At 41.2% G+C, this 20,777-nt stretch overlaps 2 protein-coding genes across 2 annotated transcripts in view; one reads left to right on the top strand and one right to left on the bottom strand.

Moving 5' to 3' along the window:
• The window catches only part of LOC146495880 (uncharacterized), a 188,366-nt gene that overhangs the window by 12,252 nt on the left and 155,337 nt on the right, over positions 1-20,777 (top strand). The gene's annotated exons all lie outside the window — the stretch shown is intronic.
• atp6v1c2 (ATPase H+ transporting V1 subunit C2) lies at positions 7,240-18,661 on the bottom strand. The gene is made up of 13 exons (XM_085143916.1): positions 17,677-18,661; positions 17,224-17,291; positions 15,862-15,944; positions 15,585-15,647; positions 15,324-15,418; positions 12,142-12,233; positions 11,943-12,038; positions 11,793-11,861; positions 10,261-10,353; positions 10,082-10,169; positions 9,905-10,002; positions 9,699-9,822; positions 7,240-7,914 (listed from the first exon to the last, which is right to left on the bottom strand). The coding sequence occupies exons 1-13, from the start codon at positions 17,806-17,808 to the stop codon at positions 7,825-7,827; spliced, it is 1,191 nt and encodes a 396-aa protein (XP_085000042.1). The 5' UTR covers positions 17,809-18,661; the 3' UTR covers positions 7,240-7,824.

The following is a 20,777-nucleotide window of genomic DNA, read 5'->3' as shown; positions in this document are numbered from 1 at the left end:
TGATTGACTGCAAAAACTGATCAATTAATTAATTAAACAAAAAACAGTATCTTCCATAGGTGAGGTCTGCTAGTGGACTCATATCCATTCGAGTAACTTTGGGGTTGAGTTCTTTCCTTAGTATAAGTTACACTGTGCACGTAAACTCCAAATCTCAGTTTCAGAAGCTGGTAAGTCCTTACTCTGATTACAAGGTGCCAACATGAGCTGAGGTTATTCCGGTGCCTGCAGGTGATTCTTGGTTTCTGTTGTATGTGTATAGGTTTTACCTTCCCTGTGCTCATGAGTGTTTTCCTTTTACAGGTGTAAACCAAAAGCAGGAGACTTCTCTATTTCAAATTTTAGCTCCTTGTGTGGTGTTTTGTATTTTTACTTCCCTTCACTGTTCTTTTTTCATCCTTGATATTGTTTCAGTTGAGTTTACCCACACCTTATTATCCCACTTCCTGGCGTGTACGTATACATATAGACTGTGTGTTCTCTTTCAGTCAGGATGTCATCTAATCTTTCTCCCTTTCTAATCTTTCCTGTGTTTAGTTTATTTGGTTAGTTTATTGGAGTTTTTATTCCCTCCAACTGTGAAGTGGTTTTGGCTTTCTGTATTTTCTCATTGCAGTTGGGTTTTTTTTGGTGCAATCTGACTCAAGCCTCACACTGGTCCACATAAAACACCATATAAGAATCCAAGGCCAAACGAGGATTAGCCATAAGTTCAACAATAAAACGTAAGCATTTGACAAAACTCTATTTTCTTCTTTGGTGTGCTGTTAATCATCTTACAAAACCTGCAAAGCAGCTTGTGACCCTTGTGAGCTCATGTTAGGAACCCCTGAAGTAAACTAGTACTGCTATATACTACTAGTGGTACAAAGAGTATTTTCATCCAGTTAGCAACATGTTTAGATGATATTTTTTTCTTATTATTAACACATTAAATACATGCAAAGGTCCTCTTTATTATCACTACTGCAGAGGTGCATGCTGTTGTAGTATGCATACAATTATGACAAACTTCATATTTAATCCACACTGTGAATGTTTACCTTCTCATACCTGTTGCAGCACAAAATTTACCTCCTGCATCACAGACAATACTGAGTCCCCAAACGTAATCTTGTAATAGGCAACACATGGATCAGATATTATTTATATCAGAGGAAAAACTTGTGGGCGTGCATACTGCTAAATGCAACCATATGCATTAGGATATCTTGGCATCTTAGCAATTGCTGGCATATTGCATTTCACATATTTGCTACTGGGGCATATGAAATCTTAGTAAACCATACAAAATCAATCAACATACTAAACAGAATGATAGTATTGGAAAATGCACCACTGGTCTCCAGCTGTTGAGCAGAGTTGGCTGCAGATGTCTGTTAAGCACTTGATCACAGCCCACCTTAAAGCCTAAGAAAATCGAATTAGTGTTTTTCCACACGCTGCATATTGTTATTGCAAAAATGTCAGTACTGCTTTAATTGGCAACACCACCTGGTGATTGTACAGACTATAAAAAATATACTGGCTAATTAAATAAAAAAAATACTGATTAGAAATATTACTCTGAATATTGACCGCTTTACCTACTGAGCTATCCCTGCCCGTGGCTTGTTACAAGATGGTGACTACTTTCAAAGTGAACCTGTTTTGCTTTTCTTTATTGTTTTTAGATACATGTACAGTTCCAGTAGTGGATATTCATAGTGAATGGCAAAAGGAGCTCTTTTCTCACCCTTGTATTTGTGTGATATCACTGAGGGGAAACTCCAAATATGGTCATTTCAGGCACACAGATCTGGCTGTGAACACAGCAGCCTCACTCACCTGCTCTCAAAGTTTCTATTTATGAAAAACCTAAAATGACGACGTGGGCCCAGCTAGTGAAATAAAGTACTTTTTCATGATTCACAGTTCACACCTATGCTATATCAGGCCTTGGTGCAGCTTCTTAGATCCTCCCCCCTTTACAACACCCCCTTTTTGAACCATCTTTTTTTCTCACTCGTTGCCTGACAGCGTTTTAGTAGGTAAAGGTGAATGCTTGGACATGAATTGAGCTGCGGTTTGGGGAAGGCCTTGAAGGGGACTGGCGACGGCTCCCGGGCCTGGCAGATCACCAAAGTAGGCATCCCCTAGAAGCATTAATAACTGTGCGATACGAAGGTCGAAGACGTCAGCAGAATAATTTGATTTTTCGATTCGACTTATTTATACAGCACCGAGCCACAGTGACAGACGCCTCAAGACCCTGCAATGATGTCTAGAGGAAAACCCAACAATCATATGACTCCCTATGAGCAAGCACTTTTGGCGACAGTGGGAAGGAAAAACTCTTTTAACAGGAAGAAACCTCTGGCAGAACCAGGCTCAGGGAGGAGTGGCTATCTGCCGCAACCGGTTGGGGAGAGAGAAGGAGAAGAGGACAAAGACGAGCACACGGAGAGCGAACGTCATTCCGTGGTGTGGAGTGGATGACCTTGGACAATTCGGAAGGAATGGCAGGAGAAGAGATCAAAGGAAGTTGCAAACAACGGAAATCTTAATGGATGAATGAGGCGAACCTTCGATCGGGTAGCGACGTGGCTTGACTTTGAGCTGAAGCTCTGACAGAGAAGAATGCTGGATTTGAAATTTGAGGTAGGGCTTGGCGGCTCAAAAAGCTTGTGAGCTTGTCTTTGGGTAGAAGATGGAGAGGGGGTGCTTAGCTGGTTAATTAATTCAGATAAGGTAGCAATAACGACTGAGCTGATTTCTGAATTAACAGAAGTGACAGCACCAGCTCGGGAAGAGTTGGTGAATTGAAAGACTGATTAGAGGAAAATAATCCGTATAATAATAACCCCCAAAATCGTCCGAGAGCAGAGTGCGAGTCCACTGGACTTCGTGGGAGATGATAAGCCGTTCAGACGCAGTCAGAACTGTGAGTCGACTTAGAGAGCAGTCTCGAATGATTGTGTCGAGGGTGAATGCCTGATGATGCTAGTGAAAGCACATGAGAAGTGAAGGGACGCCATGAAGAATTATGTGCACGATGCAGTTTGGACGTCTTAAAGGGAGCGATAGAGGACAGAACCTGGCATCTCGGTACCATGAAGGTTCACCTTTCCTTTGCTAAGGCAGGAAAGATGGCAGCGAAACTGGCATCGCGGTGCAGAACGCATGCTGCTGCATTTGCGAATGAGGAATAAAGAGAGAACCTGGCATCTCGGTGCCAGAAGGGTTTACTACTGCTTTGCAATAACGGATGCAGAGAAACTGGCAACGTGGTGGAAGAAGATTGCTGCTGTGATTACGAATGATGGATATAGAAGGAACCAGCTTGAAGGATTCTCTAGCCATGATGGATGGACAGGAACTGGCAACTCAGGGGCAAGAAGCTTGTCACTGCGGTTTGCACATGGCACATATAGCAAGAACCTGTCACCACTGTGCTAGAAGGGTTTGCTGCTGCTTGCAATGATAGAAGCGGAGAAACTGGCAGTTCGGTAGTAGGGAAGCTAGATGCTGCATGCAAATGGGGATGAAGGAAAACCTGGCAACCTGGTGCCTTTTTATTTATTTGTCTATGCAGACAACTGCCAATCCGATGGTAGAAAAGCTGCTGCTGCTTTCGCAAATGAGGGATAAAGGAACCTGGCAACCCGGTGCTGACATTTGCTATGGAGTTTAGCCGAGGAGGGAAGAGGGAGTGAACCTGGAAACTCTGTGTCCGAAGCATGCTGCATTTGCTACGGAGGGAAGGAGTACTGGCAACTCTGTGTCCCCTTTTTTCCCACCCTTAACTATGCTGAGAAACTGGCAACCCGATGGTCGAAAAGCTTGCTGCTGCTTTTGCGAACGAAGGAGAAAGGAACTTGGCAACCCGGTGCCGAGGTTAGCTGCAGATTTTTGTGAAGGATGGATGGGTGGCTGAGAACCTGGCAACCCGGTGCCAAGGTTTGTTGCAGAGTTTTGCAGATGAGAGGTTGGGAACCTGGCAACTCAGTGCTGACGTTTGCTGCAGAGTTTAGGTTGGGAACCTGGCAACTCGATGCCAGGTTTGTTGCAGAATTTTGCGGAGGAGGGATGAGTGGCTGAGAGGCTGGCAACCCAGTGTGATGTTTGCTGCAGAGTTTAGCAGAAGAGGGTTGAGTGGCCCAGAACCTGTAGCAGAGGAGGGATGAGTGGCCGAGAACCTGGCAACTCTGTGCCAACATTTGCTGCAGAGTTCAGCAGATGAGAGTTTGGGAACCTTGCAACTCAGTGCCAAGGTTTGCTGCACAGTTTAGCAGAGGAGGGATGAGTGGCTGCAAACCTGGCAATTCGTTGCCCATGTTTGCTACGGAGTTTGTGTGTGTGTCTCGTCTTTCCTGAGAAACTGGCAGTTCAGTGGTAGGGAGCTTGCTGCTGCGTTTGCGAATGGCGGATAGGGAAGAACTGGGCAACCCAGTGCCAACTTGCATAAGCATTTAGCAAAAGGAGGGATGGAAACATCACGACGACGGAGAACAGTTGGGAGTATGGCGCTAGCAACAGATTTCCAGCTTGCATTAAATGGTGTTAGTGGGAACGAGAACAGAGCTGAGCTTCCCCCTGCTACCTGGTGCTGGCGGGTAGGTGGAGCTGTTGGAGCTGCGCTTTGTTTGGAAGCGTGGGTTCGGTGCTGACGGCTAACTCGCCCGGCCTATGACCCGTTTCGGAGCAACATTAAAGGAGCTGTGAGTTCTGCTGGCGGGCGACCTCGCTGGTTTTCGCTGAAGTGGCGGGCGGCTGGAGTTACTTCATGACTGGATTTAGCGGAGATAAACCGACTGGATGGATGGACGTAGCAGACCGTATGTCGGGTGGCGAGAAAACTGCTAGAAGGTCCTCAGCATTCGGCTTTTTGGAAGCGCCGTCGGAGGAAAAGCGATGGATGCAGAGCTTGAGTAGTTGTTAACGTAAAATTACGTTACTCCTAAGAGATTAGCTGTTTTTAAAGGTATTCGCCGGGAATGGACCCCGTTTGCACGTAAACGACAATGAACAGTTTGCAGAACTGGGGGTAACCTATATAGATGACAACCGGAAGGAGCGTGTTTGGAGGCGTGGTCCCGCTCCTGAAATTCCGATACATAGGCCCTTTCTCAATTCTCAAGTACGCGAGTACGTACTCGCGTTCTCGGCGGGTACGTACTCGCCGAGAACGCACGGGAGTACGGACTCGCCGAGAACGCGAGCACGGACTCGCGATTTGTACAATTGGAACACCAGCGTACTTGATGATGTCACAGGTCCGGAGTTTTTACTGCCGTCCTTAATTTAACTGTGAGTAATATGTTATGAAGCTTAACTTTAATCACAGCCAAACCGGTTTACTCAGGAACAAATAAAAAGCCGAAATAAGCCAAACATTAACATTTAGAAGTGATCTAAGTGACTTATATATCATGTTTAACCTCAGTAGTGAAATCTCTATTAATAAAAATAGTGTACATGTACATACCTTAATAAAAACAAGCAGGTGAGATGTTAGAACGCTTTTATTTTTATTTTAGTGGACACTCAATACAATAGACAACTACTGGGGCTTGGGGTTTGTTTAACCTGAGTAGCGAAAAGACCGCGGGGGGGTTGAAAACGGTCTGCCGAGAGTCCGCTGTTCTCGCCAGCTGTAATAATCCTCGACTTCGCTGTCTCCTATGGAGCTGGCGGGTCACAGACGTCTCCGAAAAACGTCGGACCTCGTTTGGAAATATATGATATCTTGATAAACTGAGCAGATATTCGAAGATTACACAGCTACATTCTCGCTTGAAAAGAACTTAAAAGTTTATTTTGTGACCCAGAAAGAGTAATATTTAAACGTTTTTAGACCCGCTCGTCCGCCATTGCCGCGTTTGAGTTTTGGACGAAATGCATTCTGGGATATTTAGCTGTACCAAGTCCACACAAGTCACCACCGATGCATGCTCGATAAAACGGGCGGAGCGAGAACACATCCGGGACTTTTTCGCGTTCTCGGCTTGATGCGTACTTCGAATTGGAACAGTACTTGGTCTCCGACTGATGACGTATCACGAGTACACGAGAACGCAAGTACGCACAAGTATGCATATTGAGAAAGGCCCATAATCTCTAATTGACCCTGTGCACGAGAAAATGCTAACTTCCTGGTTTGAGACCGGATGTGGGGTTGTGCATTTCCGGTAGCTTTACTTTGCGGTCAATCGCTACTGCGAAGATATACTCCAAAATCATGTCCAAACTCGAAAACGGAAAGATCACGTTAAGTTACAACGAGCAGAAGGTGGGAACACTCACCACTGTTGTGTCATAAAAAATCTAATGATCAACTTTGACGTTTAAAGAGTTTAGATCGATCAGTTGTTTACATCACTCAACACAAGCAGAACTGCATCACCCCATGCAGAAGACACATCGTCCACATTCAGAAGCACATCTCTGTATAGTGACTGGTCTTATGATTTAAACAGGTAAATGTTCAGCATTCAAACTACAGGTGAACAATAGTCAAACCAGATGTTTCCCGTTATGTCGATATCAGCTAGTCAAGTACACACCTACACAGCATGTTAACAAACCGTGAAAAAAAGCCACACAAAAAATGAATGATTGCTGGTAAGGGTTTCTATACATTAGTATTTACAAGGGTATGTTGTGACTTACCTTCAAAATTACAGCGGTCCCTCGCTATAACGCGGTTCACCTTTCACCTCGCTGTTTCGCAGCTTTTTTAGTGCAAGTTTGCATGCTTATTTTTTTTTACATCACATTGTGTCCTGCGTCCTGATCGCTGCAGACGATCTCCTCCGTGACGTCTGTCCTGTACAGTACAGAATCGCTGCATCGATGGCTAGCAGTGTAACTCTGAAGTGCAGTACTGTATGTCCACGAAACGTTTTGCACCGTCAAAAAATAAAATTGGCTACTTGATTTCACCTATCGCTGGTTATTTTTAGAACATAACACCCGCGATAAATGAGGGACAGCTGAGAAATATAACATTTGAATCACTTTTCTCTTTTGCCCTGAGGCGCGGGTAAAAATATTGACAAGTCGATGAACATTATTTACAGATATATTGGGTAAATGCCCAAGACATGTATAGAAATGTAAATCGCCGCTTGATTCATTCATTTGCTTGTTTTGGACCGTAAACAGGGCGTGAATAGGACACCGGAAACAAAGCTCCCCACAGGAGTTTCCGCACCGGAAGTAGCATATGCTAACGTGCGCATAGTCAATAGAATCCAGAAAAACACTATGGAGTTGAAAATGAGCAGAACGGCGCCACTTTAAAATTTTGACACTTGCAACACATGAACATTCTGATCTAAATTGGGTCACAAGTGATGTTTCTATACAGATTCATGAATCCATTCTCTGGATAATGCATTTCTCTTGCAGAATAACAGGCAATGGTGAATGAAGAAATCCAATTTATTTGTGCAAGCTGTAAGATTTCTAGAAATAATGTGGTCACCTAAAATGTTTGAAACTGACATTAATATTTACAGTACATATACTTTTAAAATGAATCCCTGAAAAAAAATTCCCTCTGATATTACACATATTTTAAGGTTTTCCACAATTCCACGTGCAGCACATGACAAACACAGGACACGTGCAGCTTGCTTTGTGGTGAAGACGACCCAAGGATTATTTACACCTTCCTGTATTTACACCTTACATCTTTCTCCTTTAAGGGAAATGTTGAAAACAATATATTCTCCGGTTTTATTTTAGCGATCGGGGTCTTTATGTTTCTGGCTGTGAGTGACTGAACGGGAACAAATCACAGCTTGTGTGTGCTTGCTCTTTCAGTCTTGCTGTTGACAGCTAGCTGATGTCCAACACGTTGGTGCTGATATGAAAGCAGATGTAGGAGAAGTACTCCTGCTGACAGAGTCCTGGGATGTCACAGCTCACCTGTTTGCAGATCAGACACAGAAAACAGTCACGCACACACTGAACCAGCAGCAGTGTTTCACTAAATTCAGCTTGAGTTTGTATGTTTTTATTATTATTTCCTTTTTCTCTCTGTGGTCTCGAAGGTCATGATTGAACTTGACTGAGAGATATGTTATTTCCTGCTGACAGGTTCTTTCACATTCAGACATCAACAATCTGGGAAAGCACTTCACTTGTTGGTCTGCCACTGGTCTTATATAACGATACCATTTTTACCCAATAAACTATTTGCAATAATTCTGTCATGTTCTTGGGTCTTTTGCTGTTTTTTGGTCATTTGGGTTCTGCTGTTGTTAAATATCTTCAGTTTATTTCTTAGTTTGTTCCCGTGTTTAGTTACTTCCTGTTTTATTTTATTACTTATTTGTCTCTTGTGCTTTGTATTAAGTTTCACATCCCTTGTCTCGTTGCCTCAGTTGGATTCAGCTGTCCTCCCAGGTGTCTCTTGTTTGCATTAATCACCTTGTATCTATATTCCTTCAATTTGTGTGGGTTCTTCGTTTTGTTGTCCCTCATGGTTCTGTGTGTGGCCCTGCTCTGTTTCACTAGTTATTGGATTTCTCATTCCTGTCCAGCTTTTATTTTCTATTTTGTATGAGTGCAGCATTAAACCTGTGTTTGACTTTATTCCTGTCTCCCGTGTTTCTGCATTTGCATCCAAATCCTGCCTGCAGCAGATGCACATCATGCACAATTAATTTGTGAAAACATTTAGCTCTAAGTTATTTGTTGTTGCTTGAGTCTTGATTTCAAAATGTTTACTATTTTTAACCTAAAAAAAAAAAAACAGGCTACATGAAAAGGTTCAGGTAAAAATTAACATTTTACATCACCAAGCAGCAAAATAACTGTGCACATTGAGGAAAGTGCTTACAGTCAAACCCAGAGAAGTAAAAGCTGTTACAACAGTTAAAAGGGGTCCAAGAGTACACTATGAATGTTCCGCTGTTCAAAAATGAAATCTCATACTTCTGTCTGTGCTACTTTTGTAGAAACACTCTTATTTAAAAAGTAAACTACAGCAAGTTTCCATTCAAATTAAATAGCAAATAAGATTGCATATTGTTGAAAAAAAAATAAGGTTTGAAGTTTTTAAATAATGTCTACCTGGAAAAAGCTCAATTTTAGTTTATCAGGATTAGTTCAGGCAGGCCATCAAGTCGAGCACTCCCAGCAAATGAGCTCAACTGTAACACAATGCAGATCAGATTCTCCTACATATCTATTTGATAAGCTGATTTAACCTGGCCACAGTTGTTGAGCCACCTTGCAGCCTAACTCTACCCAAACTCATCCTTTTGAGGCTCTGTTTGATTTACTGAGACACACAAAAGCTTCACTTGGATTCACCATAATGTTTCCCATTAGTGTTAACAGTTTTTTTTAAAGAACAACATTAAGGTGGACATTTCATCTTTTACTAAGGAAAGTATTATGGGTATGTTTGCAAAAGACAGCACAATGAATACCGTACAAAATGGCCCAGGTCATTCCTTCCACTAATTTTCAGATATCTGTGTCTGTGTGATAAACCTATGTAGCACACAACTGACGAGGCCAGCATTAGATGACAACTTCATTCTTTCATCCATATATGGTCCCTCCCAGCTTCAACAAACAAGATGTCGTCAGTTAAATCCCTCAATTTGTGGCTTTTCCAACTAATGTTGGTGCATCCATCTTCTGTATGTCTGTGCTTTACATTAATATAATGACAACATTATAACACTATGGCTCCTTACATCAGTAATGCTGGCGGTGGGGTCCAGATGCACAAACAGTGAAGTGAGTTCTTCTTTCAGTTTCTTCGAGTGCTTCCTGTCAGTCTGCAGTAGAAGAGCCTGATAATTCACAGGTAACCCATACCTGAAAGGAAATATCATCACATGAATCAATCGCGAGCCTTCTTCACGAAAAAAAAAAATCACCACTGTCATCAGTTGCCGACCTCAGGACTGATTCCACAAACACCCGCAACGCTTTCAAGTGAATCCAGGCAACAAACACTTCACTGAAATTCACCTTCAGCCAGCGTACAAAGATTCCCTGTGAAAGAGAGAAGCGCATTAATAAAACACCAAAACATAAAAAAAACTTCAGAGAGCGTGTGTAATGTTTGACTCACATATTGCTCCTTTTTGTGAAAACTAAGCTGCATAATCTCCCGCTGCTTCTGCTCCTCCAGATCAAAGCTGTAGTCCCGCACGAAGAACCTGTGTGGACCAGAGGCTACACTTTGGTAATTCAAACAGACAACACAGATTTGACTATATTGGGTGTTTTCTGTCACACCGTCCTGCTTACTTGCTTTCCTGGGCTTTGGCTTTGAATTCACACACAGCTCTTTTGAAAAGTGTCACTGAGAAGACTCCCCCCTCTCCATTCTCATACAGCTTCCTGACAGTCACATAAGACAACAATAGAAAACATGTAGCAACAAGGTAAAAGACAACAAGGAGTAAGTCAAGTAGTGTTTGTTACTTGCATTTGAACTTATTGCTGCAGGTTCATTTCAAGTCTGTGTTTATTGAGCCAATATAAAGCGCCTTGAAGCAACTGTTATTGGGATTTGGCGCTATATAAATAACGCTAAATTGAATTATATGGAATTTGTCATGAGTCCTTAACAGACTGATCACAATGAAATAGCAGGTTGATAGGATTTACATGGGCAACATCAGGTTCTCTGTAAGAAAAACACTCATCGGCCACTTTGTTGGGTAAACCAAGTAGTAGGGTCAGAATTTGGCATAAACAACATGAAAGCATGTATTCATCTTACATTGTCATCAGGCTTGTGGTGGTGGTGGTGGTGTAATGGTGTGGGGGATATTATCTTGGCAAACTAACTGAGTATCATCTGAACACCTGTTGCTGACCTTGTCCATTGCTTTATGACCACAGTGTACCCATCTGCTGATGGCTGCTTCCAATGCTTGCATGACAGTGAGTTCACTGTACTCAAATGGCCTCCACAGTCACCAGATCTCAATCAAATAGAGCACCTTTGGGATGCGGTGGAATGAGGTTTTGCATCATGGATGTTAGCTGACAAATCTGAAGCATGTGCGTGATGCTGTCCTGTCAATATGGACCAAAATCTCTGAGAAATGTTTCCAGCATTTTGCTGAATCTACACCAGCACAACAAGTTGTACCTAATATAGTGGCCAGTAAGTGTATGAATGTTACAAAAACTAAGATGGAATGTGGAGTATTATTTTCTAGAAGTTAAACAATTATCAATTTAGCTGTCTAGGCCTTATACTGATAAAAGAGTGTCTTACAAGTGTCTTAGATTTCTTGGATCAGGGGTGCCTCCAAGGGGGGCAAAGGGGGCACTGGCCAAAATTTGCTGGCCCCCCCAGTGGCTCTTCCTGGCAAGATTGTCCTATGTTGGTAACATTTTAACAAACATGAGCACAAGTGATAGGAAGACACCCTACATTGAGTTGAAACATTAACTTGCTATTTATTTATGCATATACAATTTTTGTCATTGGTATTGTGTCACTTGGTATGTCCCTCACGATTTCCCCTTTCTGTTTTGGATGAAATTATTTTTTATTTTTTATAGAAATTGGATTATTTCCTGCACATCAGCTCTGACAAAGTTATTTTTTTCATGTCAACTTTAACATTTTACTTGTCAAAAAAGACATTTTCTTTTCGCTTCTGCAGATCCAGGCCAAAAGACTCTTACTTTCTGCCGGTAATGAAACACCTCCGGTTACTTAGCCTGACCTTTTGGATGCTGAGAGCAGCTACCGGTGCACTTGTACTTGGATCGAGTGGAATTGTTTGTCTCATGGCCAAGAGTGCATAAAGACAGCTCACCTGCTCGACCGCGGAACCACAAATTTTGAAAAGGACTCGTAACTCCTCTCCCATTGCGAGTAGCTTCCTCTGTGACCAGAAAATATGCAGAAACAAACATTTTAATATTAAGACTATCCCAGAAAAACATAGTCATGTTGTGTCACTGACCGGGCTACCACTACCAGCAGAGTGGTGAGGTACTCTGAGACCACCAGGTCTTCTTTCCTCACGACATCATTCAGACTGCAAGTTTGTAAATTGCCACTGCAAAGACAAAGATTCCACTTTAGTATGTGGATATGTATACATACATATCTATAGATAATGTAGGGATTTATTTCTATTTAATATAACTAATGTTTCTCACTCTAGTTTGTGCTCGAGGTTTTGCAAGCTCGCTTTCACACTGTTGTACGCTGCAGAACGAGATTTTAACTCTGCCTCCACCTGCGAAACTTCCTGAAACACATGCAGGTGTTAAAACTTGGGTAGGCAACATGTTTCTGCCATCTGAGAGGGAACTAGAATCATGTAGCTGCTTCAGAATTTATTTTCAGCCTTTGGAAAAGTTAGCCTGAAATGCAAGGTTTTTGCCAAACGTCTTTTCAGAGTTTATAATTAGAATAAAGTGTTGGAACTGGTTAAAAACAGAGGACTTTGAAGTGGAGGAGCAAAGTCTGAATTAAGTGTGATGTCAAAAATCAGCAGTGACTTGTTCTGGTGCACAGAGCTTAAACAGGAGAAGCTGTAAAAGTAGTGCTCACTTTCAATTTTAGGAGTATTTTTTCTCCCTCGTAGTATTTAGCTTTAACAGCACACACACATCAAATATGTAATGCATTTACTAAAGGTTGCAGGTAGGGTTGCCAACTCCCTGAGAAATAAATAAGGGACACCTCGTGGCCAGGGCCGGGCGACCCAGTTGTCTTCACCCTTCCCAGTGTGGTGAATTTTTTAGCTCTTTTTTTGTGTGTGAAATTATTTTTTTTAACCATTTGACTTGAATTTGATTTAAGTAGATGCGTATTCTTTGTGATATCAACACATGGGAAACAAAAATCATTTAGCCATTTATTTTTAGCTCAAAATGACAACATTAACACAATAAAACAGGTCTCTTTCTTAAACAGAAGCCTGTCATGCTTAACTTTTGATAATAAAAGTAAATCTTTCTTTAAAAGAACTCTGTCCTGCTTAACTTAAAATTATATAAATTAATAGAAAACAATAGAAAGAAAAATATTCTTGTAACAGTGCACATTTAGTGCATTTAGTGCAATTGGCTTCAGCAGAGGCATTATTTCAGCTTTTGCTCCCGTTTGTAAACCCACTTGTTCCCATGATTACGCGTCATAACTCATCATCATTATTCATCTATGTATTACTTTTATGTATTACTCATCTATTTGTTGTAATCATCTATCCTTGCAGTTGTTTATTACACAAAATAAATTATATTATCACACTTCTGGCCACATAGCGCTGATATTCACTGCACATGCCCATTTTAACCTTAACCAGAGGGTTTAAAAACAAACAAACCAGTGTTTACCATATCTGGTTCTGCCGTGGCCTGGTAGACAAAAATTGGTTAAGGGTTCCCCGAGCTTTCACGCCCCTCATGTTCTTCATGTGCCCACCATTAGAAGCACGCCTATGGAAAAAGTGCGCCGGCACACAGTGCAGTGCGCTTTATAGATGTTATCGTGCACTTTTCCAGCCAGGTGTTTTCCTTTTCCCATTCTTCCCTGCACTTTTGCAGCCTTTTTTTCTTTCTCTGAGAGGAACAAACATTGCTGGTCTAATGCTGGGCTCACACTGTGCGATTTTTGGCCCATTTTGAGCCGATTTTTGAGTCGTGCGACCAATTTGGTGATCGGCCCGATTTTGGCCTTCATCGTGCATCGTGTAGTATACGTGGGGTAACGAGAAGCGATTAACACCTCACGACCAGCTCCCGATCATCAATCGCTCGTGAGGGTGTCACCGCAGCCGCTCACACTGCTCACGCGCAAACACGTAAACGTCGGTGAAAAAGACGGCGCAGCACGGCTGTGCAGCGTGTGATCTGGACTCAAGCGATGGAGGCACAACTTGTAGAACTTTGGAAAGCTCATCCGAGCCTTTTCGATGTGGCATCACCAAATTATCACGACCACAACAACCGTGAAAATAGTTGGATTTACATTGCTGCTCAATCACAGCTGCCTGATCATGTTTGTCATTAGTAATTTAGCAAAGTTGATGGTGGTGTGTGTCTGTGTGAGTGAAAGACAAAGAGGGAGAGCGAGCGACAGATTTTCTGTTATAACCTTCATTTTATGGAGGCACAGTGTGACTCAGGTCGCATCAGAGCATCGGGCGGTATAGTGTGAGACCTGCATCGTGACCTACGAACTTATAACCCATGCGAGCCAATCGTGCAGTTTGAAAATCGCAGTGTTTGCCCAGCTTCAGGTGTACTGTCGTCTGAGACTTGCACCGCAGTGTCGGCGTTTGTTTCCCTGTTGGCCATGCTTTTTGTTGTGGTCATCTGTTGTCTTCCGGTATTTTCTCCGCAAGCGACCTTTCCTCAACCAATGAGATGAGCGGTAATCTGAATTGTCATACTCGAATTGTCATAAGTGTGCTGTCAGCTCATTGGTCACAAAGCAGGGGCGGGGCTGGGAATTATGTTTTCAAACAAAGCGTTAATTACATTAAAACTTATAGACTACTTTTGATTCTCACTGTATTACGGGACAAAGTGCGTCCCTTATTAGCTCAATACGGGACGTGTACTTTTGTTTCTAAATACGGGACGATTCCGTTTTTTAAGGGACGGTTGGCAACCCTAGTTGCAGGTTACATTGGCTCATAAATTACTAAATGAGCCAATGTAACCTGCAAGTTTATCTTTATTCTACTGATGTCAGCGTTAATCTCGTTAAAATGACGTTAACGCCATAACCGCATTAACATGGCAAATCTCCGTTAGCGAGTTAGCGCATATCGCCCCGTGCATGGGGCTGCATGGCGTCAACGCATTAGTGTGGTTAGCTCATTAACGTGTTAGCTGACAGCACTACTTTATTCATTTTAAATGTAACTGAATTTAGTGAAATTACAATCTAGTGAAGTTTACTCTGCCATTAGTAGGATTTCTGTGACACACTGTGTAAAGAGTTGTTCAATATCTCCTGTAACTCTGGCCTGAAAATATGAAAATGTAAGAGTTTGTCATGATGATCTTTAGCTGTGGTTTATTTATAGCCTCATGTTGGCATTTTACTTCTAATGATTGCTTTTATGCTTCAAATATCCGAAAAGTGAGTCAGTTCATTAAGATTATGAATAAAATATGTAAGTAACTTTTAATGTAAACATTTTATAACATCGCCCAGTCATATAAAACTACATATGAAGGTATGCTAACAGGTAAATATGTTAGCATGTGAAATGTGACTTTGCTGTATTTTTTGTGTCTATCAACTTGACAAGAGTTTAGTTATAAATTGCTGTCATATTTATGTCATTAATTATCATCCCCACTTTTTTATGAGGTTGTACCTTGTTGATGATTTCTGCCAGACTGGAGAGAGTTAGAGATGTGGGATATTTTGCTTTGTCCCACTGAAACTTGATCATGAAGTTCATCAAGTCAACTAAGAGAGAGAGGAAAAAACATAAGTTGTGTATCCAAATGACACAACTTTAAACACACCGAGGGTTTGGTATGTCTTTAAAAAAAAATCAAGCAGATACTACAGATGTGGTTTATAGTAGGAGTCACACAGAACTGCACTCCAGCTCAAAGAGCAGATAAAATACCCCTCAGAGACTTGAGGTAAGCTTTCAGGGGTGACAGGGCTGCTCTCTGGTTCTTGCTGTGGTCTGATGGGGGGAGAGTAATCAAACATGCTGGTTAGCCTGGTCTGCTGTTGTTCTCTCCTACAGCCTGCAAGCATTAGTCTACAGTAAAAGCATCAGGCCTTTAATGGAGTTTTTCAGTAGCTGTTAGTCTTAATAGCAGTGTGTATGTGGCCTGTATCCAGTTTCCCTATGAGATAATTAACACTCTCCGCGTGTGTGTTTGTGTGTGACTCACCTCCATTGGCCAAAGCATTTTCCAGCACTTTGTCACTAGACTCCAGCACCTCCTTCATACACTGGCATGTTTTTTTGATCACACTGACCAGGCGACAGGAGAAACACCATCATTACACAGTGTTTATATGTTTTGCATAAAGTTCCTGCTACACACGATGAACTGCTGATGTAGAAACATCTCAGACTGAAGTAAAAGTAAGGAATAAAACTAAAGAAATCTTTTTGCATTAAAGACTTCCCCTGATGCTCTGCTTGCTTGCTTGCCTAACTTGTCTCTGTGCAGATCTCTACACTGTCCAGAGCTCCTTGAGTGTGACGTAACTGTTTTCTGTCCTTGGTTCGCCTGTTGCCTGTTTTCAAGCCTCTTATATAGCTTCGCAGTTATACCAGTTGCTCGAGTGAGCTCGGTTTCAGCAATGATTTTGCTCACTTAGCTTAGTTTTTCATAAATTTTCCTGAGGCATTTCAAGGACACCTGCTTGCTTGCCTATACGTCATATTTCTATTCTTCAGTAAGTTAGAAACAGACCGTCACAGAGAAGTGTTCCTGTTAGATTCTATTATAGATATATTTACCAGCAACATAAGTTATGCTTACTTTTTTACTTAATGAAGTTCTTTCTTACATTTTCATTGTGCAATTCAACATTTCAATACCTGAAAATACTGACATTCACACCTCTTTGTGTTTTTTGTTTTGTTTTTTCCATGTTCTATGTTTTCCATGTAACTCAAACTGCATTTCTTATATTTGAAATTTTACTTTTCAATAGACAAAAACTAATAATTAAATTCTTACTGTTTTCCCTAGTAAGAAATTACTTAGCAGTGAATTATAGGTTTCATAGCTTTAATGAATGCAACTAGTCTAAAGTATCTGCTGTCATAATTAAAGTTTTGTTATGATTTTCACTTTTCCTAGCATTTAAATCTGCTCTTCTGGTCCATGTCCTGCTTTTCCCAGTTTGTTTCCTTATGTTTTTCAGTTGCATAAGTAAATTTTTAACTTTAATTGGATTTATGGGGTTCTTTGTGTTTGTTTGTTTTATTTTTCCCCGCAGCATCTTAAGTTCTTACCTTTAATACTCATTTTACTTTAGGGTGAACTGTCTCTTTAAAGTCTGGACTGTGTCAGCTCAAATGCACCAGCAGTGAATTTAAAAGCAGGAGGGAAAACTAACCGATAGCTGCCCCTGACCATCAATTAATCATGGCACAGACTGCACAGGAGCTCAGAATCATTGGGTCTTAATGAGGGACAAAGCTGCACATGAAAATGCAAACATGCGATGATTAATGAGACAAACGTATTCATTAATCAGCAGGAACAGATTGAGAGCAGCACATTCAGCTTTTTTACCTTTCAGTCAGCGTGTCGAGTTTGGAAAGATCATCTGACACGCTGAGCAGACTGTCCAGTACTCCCACCTGAGGTCACAGCACACACAGCACAGTTAATGTTACTGCAACCTGTGTTTAATAAATCTGACTTCATAAGACCCTGCATTTACAATTACTACATCTAAAGCTGCTTAATGTCTGAACTCTTGATGATACGGAAATGCGTTTCCTGGAAGACAAGCTGCTCATTGATCACGTTGAGTGTAACGATTCAGATGGAAATTTTGCCTCAAACTGTAGCGAGCAACCTGAGCCTTTACCTCTTCATCAGAGAAAGACACCAAACACCATCACTCTCCTGTACTGCTACAAACACAGAGCTAACACACACTCATGCCACTTACTCTTTGTTTTTGTTAGCGCTGAGACACAATATCATTTTTTTAATCATTCAGAGGATGCACATCCTCACCTTAAGATCTGGAATGGAGAACTTGCAGCAGGAGGAGGCCAGGTTGGTTTTGGCAATGGTGCGCTTGAGTTTCTCTACACTGGTTAAACTTGTTTTGTCCAGTGGAACAGAAATCAGCCAAAAGTCCGTCATGACTTCCCACAGGTACTGCCTTTGGCACCAAACTGTGATCCTGAGCAGACAAACTTATAATAACATGAACTCTACCACAGAAATATGTAGAGTCTTATTCTAAGGCAGATTTGTAAAATGGCATGATTCACCTGTGCTCAGGATTTTGTTCTTTCAGCTCTTACCTTGATAATGCAATAAAGGAAAGAGGAAGCTCTTTTCAGAGCAAAGACTTACCTTCAGGTTATCTTCATGACCGTGCTGTGCCTGTCCCCGTGTGAGTGTTGGAGAGTCTGAGCAGCAGCTCCACCTGAGATTGGCTGAGCCAGCCCACTGTCCTCTGCTGTCTGTCACCAGAAGCAGTTACATCACTCCAGGTGATCTGAGCACAAAACAAAATAGTCACCATGTTTGTGTTTGTTTGTGTGGATGCGCCGACTAATAGATCGATGAGCGCGAAGAACATAAGTCCAATTCGTAAAGATAAACATAAAGCTCTGATTAAAATGAATCGGACGGTTCAAGAATGGTATGATCTTTTTGATGCCAACAAATAATCTCTGTATAATCTCTTGAACATATTTCTAATTTCACAACAGAAGTTTGGCTTGGAGGTAAAAAGCTGAAGTACTTACCAGAAACATAAACAACATCCTCCAAATTGAAGCCAACCGTTATTTACTGCATTACAATAAACCCCAAAACACTGAAGCAACATTCAGAGTTCCACCCATGATAAGATAAAAGAGGAAAAATATAAGGAAGAGGATATAAAGGCAAGTATTCAAGAGCCTCAGACAATAAACTCACAAATAAACCTGTTCAAGTTTATTTTTAATTTGGACAAAATGCCAATGTTATTAAAAACATTTAAATGATACGGTCCAATTGTATATGTGAAATAGCCCCTTAGCCTGAACACTGGAGCGCTGTTAAATAAATGACCCGACCGTTTCTGTTCAATGAACATATCACATTTCATTTTGCAAAAATGATCATTCAGATATGTATAATCATAAATGAAAACTATTAGAAGAATAAGAATAAAATAGGCTACAATATTCAACTGAAATGTGAAATGTATAGTGCTTAAACTCTTACAAAAACAAAGAGTCCACATGCTGGACTCTTTGCTCTACAGCTAGATTTTTATGAGATTGTACATTTTGGCATTAAAGGAAATGAAACTCCAGCTAAGGAGCCTAAAAAAGCATTTTCATTGATTTAGTTTTCAGCTTCAGACAGAAGTCAACAATATAATCAAGTAGAAATTGAAGGAAACATGGCGATAGCAAAGGGAAATAGGTAAGAAAAGGATGATGGTTTCACAGAAATGGAAGGAAAGGAGAAACTGGGATGTATAAGAAGGAGTATAAAACAATAAACTATTATCAAGACTCAGATTTGAAGACATTGGATTAAACTTAACATAATTTATTTCTATTTATAGCTCCCCCCCCCCCCCCCCCCCCCCCATCTTGACTCTCTAACTTTATCTCCAAAATAGTCAACCTAAGCTGTTCCCAGCAGGTCTCACTACCATCTTGGAAACTTTTTCTTTCACTCTTGCTGCTATTCTTCTGTCACAAATTACCCCTGACACTCATCTCCACCCACTCACCCTTGCCTGTCTCTCTTCTTTACCTCTCTCTTGCACTGTCCATTGCTTTGAATTGACCCCAGGTATTTCACTTGTCCACATTCTCTACCCCTACTTATAGCAGCTCCTCCTTCTTACCTGTCTCCCTCTCATTCACACATATATTCTGTCTTGTTTTTACTGTCTTTCATTCCTCTTCCAATCAGAGGATAACTGCAAATCTCCAGACTCTTTCCCACCTGCTCTCACTACAGATCACAATGTTGTCTTCTAACATCATAGTTCATGGAGACCCCTGCCTGACCTCATCTGTCAGCCTGTCCATCACCACCGCAAACAAGAATGGGCTCAGAGCCAATCCCTGATGTAATCCCACCTCCACCTTGAACCCATCTGTCACCCCGCACACCTAACCACAGTGTCACTGTCCTCAAACATGTCCTGCATTGCCCTCACATACTTCTCCTTCAACACTCTCAAAGCAAACATTAAATCTGTAGTGATTTTATTCAGCAGGAAGCCATACTGCTGCTCATTGATCATCACCTCTCTTCTTTAGCTTGTTTCAGCAACTCTTTCCCATATATCCGTGGTATGGTTCATCAGCTTTATCCCTGTGTAGTACATTTTTTGTACATGTAGTACATTTCCATCTCTGTCCTTAATCACTCCAACCTGTTGCACATTCTTTTCAAATTGGTCTTGCTGCCTTTAGCCAATCATTATAAATTGTCTCCTTCTTTAGTGTCCAACCTAACCTTACTATAAGCCATTTCCTTTGGTTTCACCACCTCTCTATTTGTTGTACCTAGGTTCCTAGAACACATGTCTTCTTTCTTCATCTTCTGGACATCCTTCCTTTGAATAATCTAAGGAGCTTGGAAAGAAAAACGACTGGACTTCGTTAAGTGTTTTCTTTCCAAGCTCCTTAGATTACCATGGCCTGGATGACTAAGAACCTACACAGACATCCTCCTTTGAATACTTTACTGAATACATTATTCATAACAGGGCAGCAAAATACAGGAGAATGTGACTGGGCTTTCTCTTTCTTTTGAATCCAGCAGTTTGTTATTTACCAACAACAAACAGAGAAGAAGAAGAAGAAAACTGGAAGAACCCTTTCGCTATAGCTATTGTTTTATTTATTTAAAAGGGACAGTGAAGTTTAACATAGTCCAATTACAAAACACGAAATTGATGTAACGCACATAAATTCATAGCTATTGCTAATTTTCAACCATTGTCCCTTGTTGGGCTTACAATCACAATACATACATTATACAATTATTTATAATGCTCTGTTTTTGTTTTGTTTTGTTGTCTATTTTTAACTAAAGTTAAACTACATTCTAAATTAAACATAGCTAGTTAAAACAGGTATATGATA

This window comes from Neolamprologus multifasciatus, chromosome 19 (genome assembly GCF_963576455.1).
Source record: "Neolamprologus multifasciatus chromosome 19, fNeoMul1.2, whole genome shotgun sequence".
NCBI classification, from domain to species: domain Eukaryota; kingdom Metazoa; phylum Chordata; class Actinopteri; order Cichliformes; family Cichlidae; genus Neolamprologus; species Neolamprologus multifasciatus.
Note: the sequence above shows the minus strand (reverse complement) of the source record. Positions and strands in the feature narration are given on the sequence as shown.

Bases quoted from the DNA above. Each gene is read 5' to 3' on its own strand.
- atp6v1c2 (XM_085143916.1), bottom strand. From the start codon at position 17,808: ATGACGGACTTTTGGCTGATTTCTGTTCCACTGGACAAAACAAGTTTA. The intron at 15,945-17,223 runs GTAAAAAAGCTG...TCGCCTGGTCAG, and splicing joins CTCGACACGCTGACTGAAAG to TGTGATCAAAAAAACATGCC. The intron at 11,862-11,942 runs GTCAGTGACACA...TTCTGGTCACAG, and splicing joins CTGCTGGTAGTGGTAGCCCG to AGGAAGCTACTCGCAATGGG.